This window comes from Carya illinoinensis, chromosome 16, assembly GCF_018687715.1.
Source record: "Carya illinoinensis cultivar Pawnee chromosome 16, C.illinoinensisPawnee_v1, whole genome shotgun sequence".
Taxonomy (NCBI): Eukaryota; Viridiplantae; Streptophyta; class Magnoliopsida; order Fagales; family Juglandaceae; genus Carya; species Carya illinoinensis.
This window is the reverse complement of record NC_056767.1, coordinates 6,126,681-6,149,104: the sequence shown is the minus strand read 5'-3', so window position 1 is coordinate 6,149,104 and position 22,424 is coordinate 6,126,681. Positions and strand designations below refer to the sequence as shown.

At 35.1% G+C, this 22,424-nt stretch overlaps 1 protein-coding gene and 1 pseudogene across 1 annotated transcript; one reads left to right on the top strand and one right to left on the bottom strand.

The window, feature by feature from the left end:
* Positions 1–4,417: 4,417 nt before the first annotated feature.
* LOC122298746 lies at positions 4,418–10,655 on the bottom strand (annotated as a pseudogene).
* A 10,098-nt stretch (positions 10,656–20,753) lies between these two features.
* LOC122298745 (probable carbohydrate esterase At4g34215) lies at positions 20,754–21,661 on the top strand. The gene is made up of 2 exons (XM_043108605.1): positions 20,754–21,024; positions 21,459–21,661. The coding sequence occupies exons 1-2, from the start codon at positions 20,754–20,756 to the stop codon at positions 21,659–21,661; spliced, it is 474 nt and encodes a 157-aa protein (XP_042964539.1).
* Positions 21,662–22,424: the final 763 nt, after the last annotated feature.

Sequence of the window (22,424 nt, the reverse complement as noted above, 5' to 3'; positions counted from 1 at the left end):
ATGATTCTTGCTGAATGTATGCTGAAATAATTATACTTCTCCTCCTTGTTTGGTACATAATTTAATTACCTACTTGTATGGAAAGTCTAGCTAGTTAAACTCTGCAACTGTTATTTTTATTAACTTATATACAAAACATTATTTCTTCCGTAATTGATAGGAGGGGAAACCGAAGAGTTATAAAAGTGACTTTAATTTGATGTGGGTTTCGTTCCAATTCTGATCAATTTTACTACAACTACTGGGACTGTTGTTACAATACTGGATTTTGATGTTGGTTTAAATCCAATTCTGGGAACATCTTTTTTTGGATTTTGATATGCTAGAGAAGTAGTGAAAATTCTTAGCTACAGTAATACATGAAAGTATTGATCTTAAATTGCAGTCACTAGTTAGCTAGCGAGGACCTATATCAAACATAGTAACCTCATTTAGAGATTTCTTTGATGATTCTGGTTTAGCTTCAGTATATAATTGAGATGGTGTTGCAAGATCATTTTTAATCAATCCTAATTCTGGATTTTCGAAAGTAGTTGCAAAAAACTGCAAGTTGTGAGGGTGCTGGGAAGATGCTTGCAACTTTAGTCTATCTGTAGGATTCTTGAACACATAGTAAACTGATGTGAATGCATTTCAAAACTTTATGTCTTGTCCTCTGATCACCCAAGGTTCGATCAATCAACTCCAAACTTGTTCCATTGGCCCAATGTTGCCATGCTTGTGTAAATTAGATGAATCATAAAATTAATGTACTTAATCTTCCATGGATTGATCCTTGTAAATTAGATGAATCATAAAATTAATGTACTTAATCTTCCATGGATTGATCCTTGTAAATTAGATGAATCATAAAATTAGTGTACTCAATTTGATAGATTTCAATAATTTTGCTCACCTTTTCTTTGAGTGAGTAGTTAGCATAAGTTTTTGGTTATTTGTGTCTCCTCTAATAATATTTTAATTATATTTACTCTTCTTTATTGTGAGTTGAGACTCATGTTACTAGTTATTTCTATTAGCCATAGTGGGAAAACCATTTGAGTTTTTTTACCACCAACAAAACTGATGTTAAAAGAAATGGTTGCAATCATATAAGTTGGTGGGCAACAAGATTTTGCGACAAATGTCATGGCGAATAAAGCATATTTGTCAAAAACATTAATCATAACAAAACCAACTCTTGTCAAGATGTAGTTAGTGGAAACAAACTATATGCCACTAAAATTGCGACGAAGCTGCTCATGGATAATAAGTTTTGCCGACTACTGGTTTCACAAATAATGGTCTATTTGTCACCACAATGGAATGGTTGGCAACAGAATTTGCCACAGCCAAAAACATTTATTGCCACAATGGAATCTCATGGTAATAAGATAGCTTTTCCCATTAAATAAGTTGTTGGTGGGTAAATTATCATCCTTCATGAATTATAAGCGACGAATGTGCCACCATAGAAAATGGTGGGAAATGTTTTTTTCTCACTTAACCAATACTTGTTTCGACCACCGTCCCTCACGGGAAAAATTGAGATTTGTTGTAGTGTGGGTTGAGAGCACCTCTCAATCCAAACCAAGCTTTAAATGAAGAATAATCTAACCAACTAACTTAGCATACGCTGAAACATTATATAACAGAAGTCATATTAAAAATTTCTCAATTTTAGTATTTAATCTCTAGTATTTTGATTAAACAAGTCAATCTTCTATCTCATAAACTTTGCCTAAGTGAAGATATATAGGAGTCAAATTAAGGCTATTTATAGGGCATGAAGTCATTTTGTTCAATTTATCTTGTTTGATTTAAGTGAAATATAATAAAAATTAGTGACTTCGATTCTCGAAAGTTTTAGGGAATTATAATCTTATATATTATAACAAAATAATTGAATTTTAGTCACCTCAATCTCTACGGCCTATGCTAACTTATTAATACATGTTTGAACAATAAATTAAGAATATTTTAAAGTAATGAGAAATGATATTTTCAAAACGATTACTCGACGCTTACATACTCTATAACTATATCTAACATTACTTTAAAGTAATATATGTTGAAAAAAAAAACTTGAAAAACAATTAACTTTCAAAATAATAAAAACTATTTTATAAAGAATAATGATATTCGTACAACTATTTTACACCCAACCAATTTGATAGTGTCACTTCGTATAAAATACTCAAGCTTTTTTATTTAAAGAGTAAATATATATATATATATGTATGTATGTATGCATGTATATATATATAAAGCTTTTACAATTTGTGATAATTTTTTAATAATATTTGATTTATTGCTCTTCATCATATATTTTGTTATTTTCAATTACATTAATTAATGTATACATTCTATAAGTAACTTTTATCTAAATGATTTACTTATAAAATACTTTATTTAATGTGATAGATAATAATAATAATAAAAGAGTGGTGCTACTCTGCCACCTGAGTAGCACATCTCGTTTATATTGCTCTTCACTTTTTGTTTTTTTTTTTTCATTTTTCTTTTCACATTTTTTTATATATTTAAATATTTTTTAAAAATAAAAAATATAGCAATACATTTAAAATCACTTCCTTAATCACTAAGTAAAAAAAAAAAAAAATTGCAGTCGATCAAATTGAGCAGTACATCATAGGCGGCATACTAGCTTTATTGATAATAAAATATATAAAAAAAAGTCGTATATATTGATAAATTAAAGTCATGCAAATTTGTAATAGATTGATCCGGTAGCAAGGAATCAGGGTGGGGGAAAAATTAGGAGGCCTTTTGGTTATTTTCCCTTAAATTCTTGAAAAATAATTTATATAATTTATGAGTAATGGTACACATCACACTTATTTTATTCTTATCCCACTATATAAGATGTGGCACATTTATCACTCTTGAATAATAAATAATTTTTTAATAAAAGATCATTCAATGGTGATAAATTTGTCATATCTTATATAGTGAAATAAAAATATGATGATAATATGTTGTATAAAATTTTTCATAATTTATAGGGATCTAGGAGATGAGGTTTGTGGAAGTAGAAGCTGATATAACTTCTTTGAACACGAAGGAGTTAACATAAAAGTTAACCTTCGGATGACCATTGAATGGCTAGAATGAAAATTTTGGTGCGTTAGATAAATAAATGTTTGGTGGGAGTAGAAAATACGTTTGAAAACTTCAAGCTGTATGCTCGAATAGTGGTAGGATTTTTGTAAATTTTAATTGCAAAAAAATACCTTATTAATTAGTTATAGGTAAATATTTAGATTATATAATAAATATAGCATTTAAATAATATAAATAAATAAAGGAACTCAATAACTAATTTAAAAAATTAAAAGAAGATTCATATTTAAGTTAATTAATTATACAAAACACAAATAGCTAGTGTCCATATAAAAAATAACAAAAAATACAAATAAATGATATACACTGCTGGCCCAAATCTCTTAGCAAAGCCTCGAGTCCACCAAGGCATGCATGCAACTTAGGCACAACATTTCCTGTGCGCAACTTCCAAATACATGCAACTTCCAAGACTTAATTACTTCTAGTGATATAAGCAATACAGAAAACTATTAGCTAGTTTCTGACCAATGCGAATAGTTGAATTTGTATCCAAATGCAGGTGATCTGCTAAAAGCAAACCCTTACCCAAATGTCATTGTCGTCGCATATAATCTCTCACAAATTTTCATTTTTCTTGTAGTGTCATAAGATGTTTAATTGGTCGATATGGATCAGTTAGTTTTGCTACTTTGATCATGGGTACGTAAGAATTTCATTCCGAGATTTATTAGTTTTGTATTAACATCTGGACAACTTCGCAGTAACCATGGGATTGACTTTCAAGCATCCCACTAGCTCCATCTAAGGATAAATGGTTTTTTTTTTTTTTTTTTTATCATCATTCTAGATGTTGTCATTTTCAAATACATTAATAGCTAATATATCATATTTTGAGTGGTTGTTAATTTAATTAAGTCGTTGATATATGAAACCATTTAAAATATAATTGATCTAGACTGCATGACTAAAAATGTCGTGCGCGCAACCAAAGGAAATTGTAGATGATAATGGAGAAACATGCATCCTGATCATATATTCCAAGCAACTTAGGCACAACATTTCCTATACGCTTAATTATGATTTTTCCCCGGTAAGTACTACTCATGATTCCATGCATGCATGAGTTATAATTCTCATGATAGTTCAAATATTTCTCTAGCTACCAAAGGGCAGCATATTAGCTAGAGTACTACATCAAAATCAAACGAAATAAATACATTAACATAGAAAGAAAGAGCAATATTAATGAATCATATATACGACATTTCTCTCCCATTTCACATGATCGATACAGACACAATCAACTTATTTACTTAGATTATTTTCAAGGATCAACCAGGTTTAATTACTTCTAATGGTTAAAGTTGTTTAGAAAACTATCAGCTAGCTTTTGACCAATGCTAACAGCAGACTTTGTATCCAAATGCAAATGATCTGGTAATAGGGTTAAGCCCATGACATCAACGCGCACAACATTCTTCAGGTTTATATTCAGCTGAGCATCTCTTACATTTCTTAGGAAGTTTCCTTCCCCAGCACAAATTACAACCTGCAAAAAATATGTATATATATGTTTAGAATTTTTATAATGATTTGCAAAGATGCGTTATATATATATATATGTTGCATGTACTCTAACCAATTTGTGAAAGGAGAAATGATTTAGCCACAAAAAGCTAATTCCACAAAAGGCTTCTGTTAGATTGTAAAGTCAATTTTATTATAAGCTAGATATATCTAACGTATCATATATGGTATGAAACTATGTCAGTCTGTAAGTTTAAAACCATATATAAAATTAAGAAACTCTACACAAACATAAATTAAGAAACTTTACACAAACAAATTGAACTAAGAAAGTAATGAATAAACAAAAGAAAATACCAAGATAATAGGGAGGTCAAGAGAGTTGAGATCTTGTCGAACATCATTGAAAAACTTCTCCAACCTTCCCTTATAGAGCATGGAGTTTTGCTCTCCACAATCACTCTCTCCTTGATACCAATGCAGTGCACGAATATTTCCACCACTTTGCATTGCAGTTCTTGCCCTATCCACCAACTGATTGTATAGTATAGTACCCTTTTGCCACTCTTCTATCTTTGTTCCTCCTACTGCGCAAGGGACCAAACCAATCACTCCAAAGTCTGGAAGTTTTGCCAATATTTAGTTGGAAAAGGGCATGCTTGGTCCCACCCCGCAGGTCTTCAAATTATCAATTTCCTTATGGAGAGGTTCATAAGCTATCTCCCAAGTCTTGGTTAAAGATAGTGTGAGGATGTTTGAAGTGGGAGTGCATTGTGGAGGAACTTGTCCATCCCATTCGAGCAAGTTGGTTTTGGTGTCATTGTAAACGCCTCCACGTCCAGCCATGTTGCTTTGTCCTGCTAAGAGGAATATGTTGTTGGGTTTGAGCCCTTGGGGCTTAACATCACAATGAACAAATATGCAGAAGATGAAGTGAAAAAACATCCTATTTTCTTGTCTTTTAGATGTTGCAAGAGTGTGATAGTAGTGTAGTGATGGAAGAGAAGCAGGTTGCATCTTATATTTATATGACATGGAAATCCATTTTACGTGGCGTAAAGAGTGTATGATTTGTTTCTAGCCCTCCACTCTCTAACCAAGAAAACAAATTACTAGTAGTCAATATCAAGAGTTTTCGACCACCAAAATGATAGCATGTTCGCTTGTCTTGTGATTTTTTTTTTATTTTAATTTAGGAAAATGATTGAGACATAATATTTTTTATTACATTTTTACTACCCATTGAGGCTATTCTCGTAAATATAGTACTCCTTTTGTCACGCCACGTACCATGGGAACCTTTTAACCTAAATCCATAATAATAAGAAAGCTTAAATACAATATTTCCTAAAAAACCAAGTACTTCAAAAAATTCTTTCAAAGTAAAATAAACCAAACTCTACTACACAGTCTCTAAAATCTCACCAATCAACCTATACCACCTGACACTTATCTTACATTTCTCTTACAATCCTATCACATGCCATCTATTCCAATTGTTACAACTATCAAAGTCATCTGATAAAAAAATAGTGAAGATAAACAGATGTGTCCATCAATTCAGAGTGTGTAAACATGAGCAAGAAGGTACATAGTGTAGATTAAAAAAGAATATCAAAATAACACATCGATATTCCGTAAACATTTATTTACAATAACAATATAAACAAATGACTTTTGATATAAACATACCTGAAACAACGTCATAACATAATTACAAAGGTCATGTTTAAAGCAGTAACTATCATGAAGTACAAGAAATGAGAAACTAGTGGATGGAAGTAATAATGAATAAATTAGTAGCAACTACCAAAAAGTGCACGAGACAAGAAGCACGATAAAGGGGTAATCGAGTGGCAAGAATATGAAGGGCATTATTACGACCTTTCTTCTTCTTCTTCTTTTAAATGAGAGTGAGGGGTTTCGAACTAGGTTTTTTATTTGCAGAATCAAGTCATATGTCATCAAGCTTTTGGTATATTATTACAACTTTTTTTGGCTAATTATGCCTCGCTCATCTTTGATTGGTGAGTGCTGTATGGCTATCAAGACATATATATGGCCGACATAATTTGGACAATATAAATGATTTGTATAATTTTGAAATAAATAAGTCGTACCCAAGTCTTTATAAAAAAAAGTAGACTCTGCCTTAAAAACGTGTAAAAAATCATTATTTTTTAGTGAGACTCACTTTTTTACCAAAGGCATAGGGGAGACTTGTACCTAGCTTTACTCATAGACTCCATTTTTCTTTTTAAATGGAGTGGATGAAACTTGCACACTCTAGTTAGGATTGTATCTAACATTACTCTAATAATTGATTTTGGGTAAATAGTCCATGTAAGTACTCTTAGAAGAAAAGAGTTGAAGAAAGTTATATTGATTATAACCTCAGGAAGTGGCTTCCAAACATGCATGCAGCCAAATTTTAATTTAATTTTTTGGTATTATTACGATAATTTCCTTTTGGTTAAAATAAATTAGCACCTGACAACTGGTACATAGCATTCGATGTTCACAACTTTCTCAAAGAATTAATGACTTCCATGATATAACAATAATCAAATTTTACAAATACTGAAAACTAGTTTGTTTTCTAAGCTATAGAGATGAGGCTAAAAATGAAGTTTAGGTACTATCTTTTTGGTGGTCGAAAATTCTTGATATTGAGTGCTAGTTTGTTTTCTTGGTTAGAGAGTTAAGGGCTAGAATCAAATCATACACTCTGTATGCCACCTAAAATGGAGTTCCAAGTCATATAAATTTAAGATGTAGCCTACTTCTCTTCCATCACTGTACAACTATTACCCCTGCAATATCTAAAAGACAAAAAAAAAAGGATGTTTCTTTCTTTCATCTTCTTTGTACTTGTTACTCATGTTGGATCTGTTATGCCGACTAGAGAGCTCAAACCAAAAAACAGATTCGACTACAATAAATTCAGCCTTTCCCAAGGGGGAAATTCGTGTCAAAAAGTAGACTTTTTGTGGGAAAAACCATTTTCCCACAAAATGTTATTGTGGGAAGCTTGTGATGTAAAACTTGCCGTGAAAAATATAATAGACCATGAAAGGTTTAATTCGTGACCAATACCTATATTTTCCCATTACTCATCTCGCAATAAGAGCTGATGAAGCTTGTCGCAAAAGCATGTCCATTTTTGTTTTTGCTCATGGGAATAGGAGCAATTACTATGAGAGGTACTGGTGGGTATCAGTATTATCCACTAGAACATTTGTGGGAAAAAGCTTCTCCTGATAAAAAAAAAAAAAAAAGTCTTCACAGCAAATACTAAAAGAATTCAGAAAAAAATAATTGTAAAAGCAAAAAAGATGAGTCTGAGCCAAAAATGATCATAAAAAATTGTCTAATATAAACTAAAAAATTATATACAAATTGACAGCAATAACAGTTCCTAAAAAAAACTAGTAAATTGTAGTAACATGTTTACAAGAAAAACCTTGCTGCCCATGTAATCCAATCCAACACAAATGTAGATATTTTATCCACTTGAGTTCAACACAATAAATAACACAACTGTGTAATCATAAACCAAATTCACATATCACTCGACTGGTCTACTAAATAACTAGATATCTTCCTTTAATCCACAAGACCCAATTCAAGTGAGATCGAAGGACTCTCTTTTGGGACTAAAGGTATTCAAAACAGAGGTTGAATAAGGGAAGAAATATAGAAGACTGAATTAAGTGTATTGAGTCATGTTTAGTAAAAACATAATTACAGGTGAGGGGATGAGAACCATGTAGCCTTGATTTGTATGACCATCATATATTGTACAATAAATCATTCAAAAAGTGGAGTTTTAGACTTTCACAAAAGATTGCTTCATTTTTTAAATACACATGCTCAAATTTATCAACTTGAAAACTCATAAATGCACAACAGCCCGAAAATACCACCACATACACACTTCAAGCAAAAGCAACCACACCTTCCGACAATTAAAACAACCCAACCAGCCATGCATACTAGCCTAAACAACCACATATAATAGCACTACAAAAAAAGACAGAATTGCTGGCGTTGGATATGCACTGGTAACTGTCCCAAAAAACGCCGCTAATTAATTTGCGGCGTTTTTCTACCCGCGTAACCGTCTGCCGTTACTGGAGGGTTGCTATTTCCCATGTTCCGGCATTTGCGCAACCGCCGATATTCGTAAATCTCATTAGCGGCGTTTGGATACAGTTTAGTGGCATTTCGTAAAACGCCGCCACCTTATCTACATTAACAGTGTTTCTCGAAACGCCACTACTTTATCGTTGCCATTACCTTGCATATAGTAGTGGCGTTACCACAAACGCCATTGCTACTACATTGCCAATGCATAATATAAATTGGCGGCATTTATTTAAATTCCACTAATGGTACATTGGTGGCGGCATATTAAATTTTTTAACGGCATTTTTCTAACCGTCGACATTTTTTAAAATAGCAGCGTTACGATAAATGCCGCTACTAATAATTTGCCGACGCATCATATAAATTGGTGGCATTTATTTAAATGCCACTAATAGTACATTGGCGATGGCACCTTAAATAATTTAATAACGTTTATCTAAACGTCACTAATGACCTAATTTAATGGCGATTAGATAAACACCGCCACTAGTACGATGCCGACTCATCATACATGTTGGCAGCATTTATTTAAATGCCACTAATAGTATTTTGGCGAAGTTATTAACGATATTTATTTAAACGACGGTATTTTTTTAAAATAGCGGCGTTAACATAAATGCCGCCACATTATGTTGCCAGCACATCATACAAATTAGCGGCTTTTATTTAAATGTCACTAATAGTACATTAGCAACACCTTGAATTTATTAATGGCGTTTATCTAAACGTCACCATGAGTTTGTTTTTTTTCTGCATTGCAGCTAATTGTAAACACTACTACTAATTTGTTGCTAGCATATTTTTTTAAATTAACAACATTAATATAAACACCACAATAAATATATTACTGGCGCATTGCATTAATTAACGATATTTACTAACGCACCAATAATATGATATCCCACAATAAAATAATATAATATATCAATTAATAATAAATATGATATAATGGGTCATTATTCATATAATAAAAAAAAAATTACAAATCAAAGCACATAAAAGTTCTTCATGAATAATTCTTCGTCTTGATCACATTGTGTTTGTCATTAGCTTTAAGACCATTTCTTTCATGGGTACTTCTTCTTCACATTTATCCAATAATTTTTTGGAAAATGTTATACAATCGTTGAGCCTGGAAAAGATAAAAAAAAAAATTATACTAAATTAATAGAGAGTAACCATAAATCAATAGCTGAAACTTCTAATCGATAACCAAAAAAGTTATGCAATTGTTGAGCTTGCAAAATGTTTCTTTGGGTCATATTCAATATCATACAATCCTCAAGCTGGAGAGCTTCTAATGTAGTAGCTGAAAGCATAATGGTCCAGATTCAAACAATGGGTAAGATTAAAATGATCTGCTCGTTTATATATCCTACTCAAAATATCAAAAAACAGAGTATACCTTGGGCACGACATCTGAAAAATGATCTACACGGCATCTGAAAAATGTAAATCTTGTAAGTACATAGAATTAGATCAACTTTTCATATATTTCAGAAACATAGAGATTAAAAGTGTAAACTATTTTGTAAATGCAAGAGACCTCTAATGCAAATGCAAAAACATAGAGATTGAAAATCTAGTTAATTACAAGGGACCTCTAATGCAAATGCAAAAACATATATAATCAATGCAATCTAATAATAAATAGAATAATGATAGCCTTACCACTATTCTACCACCACTTTACCACTTTTTTTAAATTTTTAATATTTTTTAAAATTTTCTTTTACTTTACCACTTTACCACTTTTTTCTTTTACTTAATGATTAAGTATTTAAAAAAAATACTTAAAAGAAAATAAAGAAAAAATAAATACATTACAAGTGGTAAAGTGGTGGTAGAATAGTCGTAACTCTATCATTACCCTAATAAATATACATAGGATTTGTTTTATGAACTCAAGCTATTCTACAAGGCTCTTCAACCCCCACCCCACCCCACCCCCTTCTTCTCCCCCACTTGCATTATTATCCCTCTCAAGAAACATATTGTTGGGTTTGTGGTAAGCACGGCTTCTCTTTTTTTTTTTTTGGATGATGTGAAACCTCACCAAGGCAGGGCCTTTAATTTGAACTCACCCTTAGGGAGTGAAGCTTTAATCTACAGGAATTAAACCCAGGATGTCTGTCTATAACTCATCCCAAACCCAACTTTTAACCATTAGACTGCACCCTGACAGGTTCCACGTAAACATTGAAAGAGTTCATTTATTTGAATCAATTAAAGGCACCTGCCAATTGATGACAGGATGTAGAAAGTCATAAAAATGTTTTGATCTTCTATTACAAAGATCAACACTCTTGTTCAATTTGAAGCTGTTTTCAGCATGAAGAAGGCCAAAGACATGGATTCAGGTAATGAGGAACGATATAGTTGCTGACATATATCATACACACACACAAGACTGGATGAAAAATGAAAGTGAAACAGGATATGTATTGCCAACCCCGTGTAGTTTACATTTAAAACAATGAATTCAGTTAAATGGAAGTGCCTTAATTAAACTCTGTAAAAACAAGCAAACAATAATACACAAGGCAACACTTTTTCTAGAAAAATGGGGTGTACCTGATGAAGCTATTGGAAAGTTATTTCAGAATTTGAACTGAACAAAAAAAAAAAATAGAGGACAAAATGGCTACAAAACCATCAAAATGATATTTGCCTAAAGTCTTTCCCACCACTTTTACAATCAATTGAGAGCTAGTTTTACAAACTTGAATGTTCACAAAAGAGGACAACTTTAACATAGGACAGCTGTAAATATGACATTGTAATATTAAGGAAACCAGGAATTTTAGCATTAGGTAGCAAGTTTCCAAGTAGTCTAAACTTGACCAAGTAAATACAATAAGTTCCTCACTACCCTGATTTTGGTCGTTTAAAGGCTCAATACGCATTCACCAATATATCACATTAATTTCTTATAATTAACCAATAAGTTTTGAGATTAAAACTTAGAAACAGTTCAAGAAAATAGTGACATTTAGTAGGTTAGAAATCCAAATCACAGAAAAATTGAACTTGAGACAGACACACACAGAGACAAAGAGTTGAGATAAGAATATACCACAGCCATGTTATGGGTCAAAGAAGCCTGAGCGGATTCCTCACTTTTAAACACAATGTAAGCATGGACACTGCAATGAAGCTTTTTCATCAGAAAATATGAAACTGATTGAAGAAGGACACGGAAAAAAAGTTTGAAGTAGCATAAACAACACAACATAGCAAGCATAGACCAATTATAAATTAAACAATACAACGTTAAAAGACTTCCACCAAACAAGAAAGATGAAAAATTCATCATAGCAAAGCGAAGTACCAAAAAAAAAAAAAAAAACTATACAACCTATTAACCAAGCCAAAATAACTAGACGACATAGATGGCCTTGCCTTTCTCGACTTTTTGGTCTGAAAAAAAAAAGATCATTGGCATAAATCACAACTAGGTTAAATTTAACAAAATAAACAAATCTATTTCTTGTAATTATAAATAGACGACACAGATGAATACCAAACCAGTAAAAATAAATAGACGACATAGATGAATACCAAACCAGTAAAAAAGCTTACGGATCCTAACAGACTATAGAAAAATAATTACAAAATAGAGGCCACGGTAAGCATAGCAAAACAGATTTACATTGGACTGGATTGCTCTGTTTTTTGCATAGAAAAACAGAGTTACGTTGCTGGCTTTACGTTGGTTGGGCTGTTTCCATGGTTTTATGTTGGTTGGGATATTTCCATGGTTTTTCTGACTTGAGGAATTAAGCTTCGGCTTGACAGAAACTTATTAAAATGAGAACGAAGAGAGAATGTGAGGAATTAAGCTCCAGCTTGACAGATGATGAGGACAATGATTGAGGGTCAGGATTACAAGTTAGACTATAATTGAGACTATATTTATGGTATTTGTTATATATCGACATTTACTCTGTTTAATGGTATTTGCAGCTTTCCTTAATTAAGACTAAATTTATGGTTATGCCATATATCGACATTTGCTCTGTTTTGCTAAGTTAGAATTAGGACGGATTATAAAAGGATAAGTGCTGGATTATACATATGTTTTACTACTCTTTTTGGAAGTTGTGAATCTTGGTATGATGTTTAACATATTTTGTCATAAAGTTTGCAAACGCCACATTCTTTTTTAAAAAAGAATAAATATGAGATCCATATTAAAAGATTAAATTTTTAATAATAGACTATTTTTTTTTTCAAAAGGAATATTGTACGACACTTGCACAATTTTTAAAAGGAATACACAATACTTACATTACTATATTGTACATTACTTATTAAATATTAAAGGAAAGAAATTAACCGCCGTCACATTAAGATCTCGACGTGCGAACTCTCTTCTTTAGTTCTATTTAACCTCCATCCCTCCAGAACCAGAATGCAATATATGGCATTTACAGGTAGGGCATCCTAGAAATTCAACTAAGATTTTGTGGGTATTTTCGTATCATTTAAATAAGTTTTTATATTATTTATTTTACTATCAATAAATTTATAATAGCCTTCATCGCTGACGCTATATATTATTACCGACGTCAGAATAAATACTTTGGCCCATTTATCAATTAACGGCGTTTCATTGATCAATTTTCAGCATTTGGTAAACGCCGCCAATGTTATATAATTATTACCTGCATAACAATATAAACGCCGGAAAACTACTTGTTTACTATCGTAAAGTTAATCAATGGCCGGCATTTGTTCAAACGATATAAATGCCAAAAAACTGAGTACTTTATCAGCGTAAACTCTATCAATTGTCGGCATTTTGTGAAACGCCGCTGATGCTATATATTATTATCGACGGTAGATGAAAAACGCCGGCAAACACGGTTAATATAACGGCGTAAAATTAATAATGTATTGGCATTTGTTTAAACGCCACCAAAAACATATATTACTACCGGCGTAACAATCTAAATGCCGGGAAACTACTAATTTCCCGACGCATAATTGCTATGTTGGCGGTGTTATTATAAATGCCGCTAAACCTAAATATTATTACTGGCGTAATAATTTAAACGCCGGGAATCTAAAAAATTTACCGGCAGAAACATTAAGCGCCGGTAAATTTATATAACTACCGGCGCATAAACAAATGCCACGGATGTAAACGCCGCCAAATTTGCTTTTTTTTGTAGTGCAGCCCAATTCACTTTATAACAACCACGTATAACAACTCAATTCACACTCAATTCACATTGACCTGGCACTACTTATGAAAGCAGTTTCTAATTTAATTAGGTTAAATAGACCAATTCACATTTAACAAAAAGAACATGGTTGAAGCAGAACCCTTTTCACGAAAGCAAATGAGACATACGATAGTTACTAATCATTAGATTTTGCTTCAGGGAAAATGAGGTCAATAGAATGAGTAGAATAATCACAGTGAACTGAATTAAAAACCAACAATGCAGTGAAATAAAAGAACAGTTCCCTGACTAGTGGCAATTTACTCCACAATACCTTTGGGGCACTTCAGCCTTCAAAAGCTAACACATAACAAGAGAGAAAACTAAGGCAAATAAAGGGAACCTACTCTTAGTGGTGCAGTGGAATATTCATGGGTTGTTGGCATTGGGGGCCTCGGTTGGGTCTCACCATCTCATGGTGGAATATTCATAGCAAGGGAGGGACGGTGTTGTCGGCTTGATGGAGGCGTTGGGGGTGAGTGTGGGTGGATCGACAGTGTTGTCGCCTTGACGGAGGAGCTATGGGTGACCATGGTGTTGTGCCGTGGAGGTGGTGGCAGATCCCTAGTCTAGAGACAGAGACAGGGAAGAGAATGGAAGGGAGAGAGATTTGAGAGAGGGAGAGTCAAACCGAGAAGGATGAGTGGTGTTGCATGGTGGTGGTGGTGCGTCTGTGGTGGCGGCTGAGAAAGAGAGAGAGAGATTTCAATTTTTCAAGAGGGAGAGAGGGGGGGGATATAGCGTTTGGAGGGATGGGGAGATAGAAGAGAGGAAATATGGGAGGGAATTAGGTATGTAAGTGATCAGAGGGTGGAGATTTTTTTTTTTTTTTTATAACAATAGAAATATCATTAATCTAAGGAAATAATGATTATAGAAAATCATCAAGCCATACGACTTGTGAAATATAGTCTGGAATACAATCCCACCAAATAGCAATATTATCAATCCTAGAAACATTCCGAGCCAGCATGTGCGCTACCTGATTGCCCTCCCTATAGACATGGGAAAATTCACAACATTCAAAACTGCAAGCAAGGTTTTTAGTTTCTGAATATAACCCCCCAAGCATAGAGTGATGCATACTATTATTCTGGAGAGCTTCAATACATAACAAACTATCACTCTCCACCATAAGCTTGGGAATTTCCATAGTAACACACAATTGAAGACCTCGAAAAATAGCCATTAATTCTATAGGTTCTGAACCATCCATCTCCACTTTAGCTCTACTAACAGCCATTATCACCATACCCGAATGGTCCCTCAAGATAGCTCCCACACCAGTTCTGCCCAAACTAGAAAAAACAGCCCTATCAACATTTAATTTCAACCAACCTGGACCAGGGAGTTTCCATCTATAATGAAGAAGCAGGTCCCTCGTCGGCTTCTGTCTCTGACTGAAACTGCGCAACATAACCAGAGCATGGTCTGCAGCATGCTTGGGATGGAGTACTACCTGATCATGCACAAACTTATTTCACAGAAACCAGAAACTCCAGCCCCAAGCAAAGAAAATAGAAAGGTCATCATGTATAGGTTTTTCATAGAGATCCATAGCCATATCCAAAACAGTACGATTACTATGAAAACGAAAGCTAGGAAAATAAGTGGAGAAGAGATCATGAATAGAAAGACAAGTCACCAAAGCATGAGTAATAGTTTCGAGGGTAGACATACACAGTTTGCAAGTGGCATCAGATAAGACATGTTTTTGCACTAAGTTGGTCCCTGTAGTTAGCCCATTTTTGCATGCACGCCAGGCAAATTTTTTTTTTATCTTATTTGGTACCTTCATTTTCCATAAATGCTTCCAAAGGAGATTCTACCCGTGTCTAGTTGAAGAATGAGGAAGAGAAATGCCCAGCTCATCATGAATGGCCCGGTAACAACTTTTAACACTAAAAAGCCCATTTCTTTCATGTGACCACACCCTGCGATCTTCCATATCAACTGAATATAACTGCACCTTAAGAACACCGTGCACCACATTTGGATTGAGGAGAGCCCTAAGCTTGGTTATATCCCAAGCCCTTTCATTCTGCAGGAACAACAAATGGACTGAAGCCATACAATCTTCCTCCCGTGCCACTACCCGTTCAGCAACAAGTGACTTATGCCCAGGAATCCACTAATCTGTCTAGATATTTACAGCTAAACCATTCCCTATTCTCCACTTGCAACCAGCCACTAGCCATTTCCTCACCTCCCAAATACCCCTCCAAGTGTAAGAGGGATAGCGACCCAAACTACTGTGCAAGTTGTATGAGGAAAGTAATTAGATTTAAGTATTCTGTGCAGTAAGAAGTTTTCATCTTCAAGTAAACGCCAGCCTTGCTTTGCCAATAAGGCTAAATTAAAACTTTGCAAATCTTTAAAGCCCATCCCACCTTGAGATTTCCTTTGACATAACTTCTCCCAACTCAACCAATGAATTTTTCTCTCACTCCCCTTTTATCCCCACCAAAATCTAGACATCATTCCCTCCAAGTCAGAACATAAACTAGAAGGAATGAGAAAACAACTCATGGAATAAGTTGGAATGGATAAGGCTACAACTTTCAATAAAATTTCCTTTTCGTCTTGTGACAACAACTTTTCCTTCCAAGACTGTAATTTGTTCCAAACTTTGTATTTAATAGACTCAAATGCTCGAGCTTTGGACCTCCCAACAATAGGTGGTAGCCCAAGGTACTTTTCATACTGCTGAATTTATGAGTGAGACCACAAACTCTTAATCTCAGTCCTTGTAGCAGCACTAACATTACCACTAAAAACAATAGCAATTTTTTCCCTATTGATTTTTTGCCCCGAGACAGCTTCAAACCTCTCCAACAATTGCTGAATCCGCCTATTCTCATTTGCATCAACCCGACAAAACACAAGACTATCATCTGCAAAAAGAAGATGATTAATGGTAGGAGCCCCCCAACCTATTCGCAATCTAGAGATAGACTTGTCCCGCTGAGCAATATTTAAGAGAGAAATTAAACCTTCGGTACAAAGTAGAAAGAGATAAGGGGACAGCGGATCCCCTTGACGCAACCCTCTACTAGGAATAATAGGACCCTTAAGCTCCTCATTTATTAACATAGAAAAGGAAACCGAGCGAACACAACACATGATCAGCTCCACAAAACGATGACGAAACCCCATAATCTCCATAATAGATTGTAGAAAGCTCCATTCAACCTGGTTGTAGGCCTTACTCATATCAAGCTTTAATGACATATAGCCCTTTTTCCCATACCTTTTTTGTTTGAGGTAGTGTACCAACTCATATGCAATTAAAACATTATTCGAAATAAGGCGCTCAGGAACAAAAGCACTTTGGCTCTCACTAATGACAATTGGTAAGACAATTTTCAGTCGATTAGAAATGACCTTTACAATGAGTTTATAAACCACGTTACATAAGCTAATCGGGCAATAATCACCCATCTGAGCAGGACACTTCTTTTTTGGTAGAAGTGTAATATGAGTGAGATTAAGAGAAGTAGGGAAAGAACCTGAATGCAAAGCTTGAAGAACTGCCGAGGTTACTAAATCCCCAACAACATGCCAATATTTTTGGAAAAAAATAGGTGACATGCCATCGGGGCCAGGGGCTGACATAAAACCCATTTGAAATAGAGCGGCCTTGACCTCTTCAGCCTGGAAGTCTCTCGTCAAATCAACATTCATTTCTGTAGTGACTTTCCCAGACAAAGGTGCAAGGAAATCCATAGAATGACCAGAGACAGTAGGAGAAGAGCTAGTAAAGAGAGTTTGAAAATACTCGAGGACAACTCGATCTCTGTGAAGTCCTTCTTGTGACTGCCCCCTCTCATCCTGAATTCAAAGAAAGCCATTCTTTTATCACCTCTGAGATGCTTTCATATGAAAATACGAAGTATTATTATCCCCTTCCTTAAGCCAAACTGCCTTAGAATGCTTTCATATGAAAATACCAAGTATTCTAACCAACATTGCACCTCATCGCGCGCTAAAGTAATAGCTTCAGGATCAACTCAAGCATGGTCAGAATCATAAAGCAGTTGCAAATTCCTTTGTGCTTTTACAAGCTGAGTTTGGACATTACCAAAAGAGTGCCTGTTCCATTACCCCAAATGAGTCCCACTGTCTTTAATCATCGCAGCTACTGAATTCAAACCAGACTAAGTAGAAACTCTGCCCCAAACACTTGTAATAATCTCCTCACAAGCAGGCTCACCCACCCACATGGCTTCAAACATAAAGGGCTTTTGAATCGTTGAAGATGCAACTTCACCCTTCAACGTTACCTAAATAGGTAAGTGAGTAGAATAGGCAACCACTCCATGTGTAACCCGAGCACGAGGGAAGCAATCCCACCAGGTGGAGTTGACCAAAAATCTATCAAGTCGTTCACTAACTTGGTATGAAAGAGCCCTTTGATTACAACATGTAAACTTGGGACCCGAGAAGGCCAAGTCACGTAGATGACATTCCTCAAGAATGCCCCTAAAAGCCGATAATTGCCGATCAGGTCACGGCTTACCCCCTCTCTTCTCATGTTGGTACAAAAATTCATTGAAATCACCCATAACCAACCAAGCCTCCCCAGACTGACAACATAACAATCGAAGTAACACCCAAGAATGAGAGTGCATATGTGTTTCAGGAAAGCCATAAAGAGCAGTTAAATACCAACGCCCCAAACGCAATTTATCATTAGTAATAATAGCATGAAAATGGTTAGATGAGTAAGAGATAAGAGATAGATCAATATCACGACCCCACAATAAAGCAATTCCACCCTTCCTACCACTAGATCCAACAGCCAAACAATTCAGAAAATCTAAGATGTACTTACAAGAATCAAATTCCCGAGAAGAGAGTGTGGTCTCCTGCAAGAACAGTATACTAGGTCCTTCCCTCCGTACTAGATTGCGGAGGGTATGAATGCCTCATGGGTTCCCAAGCCCATGGGTATTCCAGCTTAGCAATTTCATGGCTGCCGGCGAGGCTGCGCTACAGCCACCGCCTATAAAGGGGAGTCTTAGGCCATCGATGCAACATCGCTAGTAGATTAAACATGCGACCACTTTGTAAATCTCTGGGTTGAGATATCCGCTGTAGAAGACTCCTTACACTTCTTAACAGAACCCGTGTGCAAAACCTTCGAAGAAGAAGGAGCTGGGGAAAAAACAGGAGTCAGTGCTTGAATAGACAACTATGGCTTCCATTTCTTACTAGTAAGCCCATCGGGCTTTGAAGGAGTTGAATCCAGATCAACTAACAACATCCGCCCAAGCGGCCCATCAAGCCCAGTCACCAATGCATCAGTCAAATTGGGCCCCTCAGAAACGGTTCCCTCCTTTACCCCACAGGCTAACTCCTGCGAAAACGGTCCCATATTACACGCAACAGTTCCGGTAGTTACCTTCAGAATGTTCGGTGGATGAAGGACCAGGAATCCTACACTGCAACCGCACCCGCTCCGCCAATTGTCTCACCCTTTTGCCCCATGTCACCAGCAACTACTTCTGTAACTTTCGTTTTATCAACCAAGAATCGAGTACCATATCCACTTGCACGAAGCCAAACACCATAAGGCAACTCAGTCCGGTCCGACACCGCATTACTGGCCTTAATAAAAGAGCACTCTTTCTCGCTATGTCCAAGATGACCACATAGATAGTAGAAATTTGGGAGGCGCTCATATGAGAAGCGGACCCAGACAGCTTCACCTCCTCCAACATTAAACATAGAACTGTGTAACAGTGGCTGAGATACCTGTAGTGATACCCGAACTCGCAGATATTCATCCCATGCCATGTCCTCCTCATCCACATCGACTTCTTCCACCAGACCAATCTTTGCCCCAAGTAACCGACCCACCACTCCATTCCTTTCCATCAGTGGTAAATCATGGACCTAACCCAAAATGTTGCAACGGTTAATGTAATATGATGCACTTGTTGCCAACCATCAACCTCCTTTAGTAAGACCAAATGTTTATCAAAAGACCAGGGGCCTTCACGGAGAACTTTTTCCTTATCTAAACGGTCTTCAAACTCCGTAAGAATGAGAGTAGAGTTTAAATCATGAAACTTAACACCCCGTACCAGCCTCCATGCTTTCCTCATTGTATTCTTAAAAACCATCTTATTATAGTGTCGCACAGTAAGCAAATGCAGTTTCAGATATTTACCACCACAAAGGCCAGCAGTCTGTAGGTTCTCAGGCGTTACCACAACCTCCTTAGTCTCCTTTTCAGTCAAGGAGAGACGTTGGTAAAGATCATGAAGAGAAGACTCCATAATTCCAACAACAGGAATCATAGAAAGAGGTAAAAAAAAAACTGCACCAGAGGCAGATGAAAAAACCCCTACGTAGGTAAACATAGAGAGGGATAAAAAGCAAAAGTTAGAAATATGGACCACCGCCTGCTTAATTAATAAAAGATTTAAAATGTCAAAAAATAAATATTTGCAGCAACATGATTACCTGGTAAAATGTGATTTTTCTTCACGAATTTTCGATCGTTGAATGTGATTACGTGGTAAAATGTTATTTTCTTTTTCCACGGATGCTGTTTGTGACATCAGGGAAGTATTTCCAACAAAGTCTTGCTCGTGGACATGATCTCATGGAAAAAGACATATTTTTTTCCCACGAACAGTTTTCATGTCATAAGCTAAGTATTTGCCATGGATGTAGAGCTTGGAAAAAAAAAACTCATGTGAAAGCCCATATCTCTTGTAGTGTTCCTCTTAGCAGGACAAAGCAACATGGCTGGACGTGGAGGCATTTACAATGACCCCAAAACCAACTTGCTCAAGTGGGATGGAAAGGTTCCGAGCTCCACAATGCACTCCAACTCCCAACATCCTCACACTATCTTTAAACAAGACTTGGGAAATAGCTCGTGAACCTCTCCATAAGGAAGTTGATAATCTGAAGACCAATAGGGTGGGACAAGGCATTCCCTTTTCCAACCAAATATTGGTAAAACGTCCAAACTTTGGAGTGATTAGCCAGGTCCTTTGGGCAATAGGAGGAACAAAGATAGAAAAGTGGCAGAAGGGTACTATACTATACAATTAGTTGATGGATAGAGCAAGAGCTGTGAGGCAAAAGTATTGGTGGTAATATTTATGCACTGCTTTGGTATCAAGGAGAGAGTGATTGTGGTGAGCAAGACACTAGGCTCTATAGGGGAAGGTTGGATAAGTTTTTCAATAATCTTCGACATGATCTTTTATGCACGGTTTCTTTCATAAGTAACCTTACAAACTGACATAACTTTATATAATACTTTAGATCTAGTTTATTATAAAAAGTGACTTTACTATTTAACGTGCGATATCAAGCCACGTTAGTTTGTGAGTTTACTTTTGTGGGATCTCATTGTTACTAAAACATTTATCCTTTCACAAATTGGTTATAGTTCCATAATGCATCTTTGCAAATTAATCATTATAAAATTCTAAAAATATTCATATTTTTTGCATGTTGTAGTTTCTACTGGAGATGGAAAGTTCCTAAGATCTGTAAGAGATGCTCAGCTGAATATAAAACTGAAGAATGTCGTGCATGTTGATTTTGTGGGATCAACCTTTTTGGCAGATCACTTGCATTTGGATACAAAGTCTACTGTTCGCATTGGTCAGAAGCTAGCTGATAGTTTCTATACAAGTTTTACCACTAGAAGAATCCAGTAAATAAACCTAATCGATTGTCAAAACTCATTGAGTTAAATAAATAACATATGTTCGTATGGGAGTCATATACTTAGATATAGTTGTAGAGAATGCAAGTATTGCGAATTCTATTTCAAAAAGAATAAGGCTCACCATTAAAAAATGGAGTGTGCAAGGCTTGTACGCCCTAAGACTATATGACCTAGCCTTATTCGTTTGTATTATCTTAAATAACGTAAGATTGAACAAATGAAATGGGTGAGAATTATTCCTACTGATCGTTGTTCCATTGCTCTTTCTTTCTATGTTTGTGATGTCCTTTGTTAATGTTTTTATTTGTTTTGATTATGATGTACTCCTCAAATATGCTGCCAGGATCTTTGGTAGCTAGAGCAATATTTGTACTGTTATGAGAAAACATTGTTCCTATGTTGCACAAAATCTCTCAACATGCTTCTCCATTATCTTCTATATACAAAGGGAAATGATAGGTACACTGAGAAAGTGTACCTATCATTTGTACCGAATTGTGTATTTTTTATTTTTATTATTTTTTAAATACACAAAAAATGCTTTTAAAAAATAGAATACTCTAGTTGATATTGTGAAATTTTTTGGCTGCACATCAACTTTTGTGTTTCGTATTTTTATTATTGATTTTATCATTCTTAATTATAAAAGTTAAGGAAGAATGATTTAAATGATTTCTTAAGTCAACCACTAAATTAACTTACTCAAAATACTAAGTATTGGCCAATATGTTTGGAAATTACAAAATTCAGGA

Bases quoted from the DNA above. Each gene is read 5' to 3' on its own strand.
- LOC122298745 (XM_043108605.1), top strand. From the start codon at position 20,754: ATGACCCCAAAACCAACTTGCTCAAGTGGGATGGAAAGGTTCCGAGCT. The intron at 21,025-21,458 runs GTACTATACTAT...TGCATGTTGTAG, and splicing joins GATAGAAAAGTGGCAGAAGG to TTTCTACTGGAGATGGAAAG.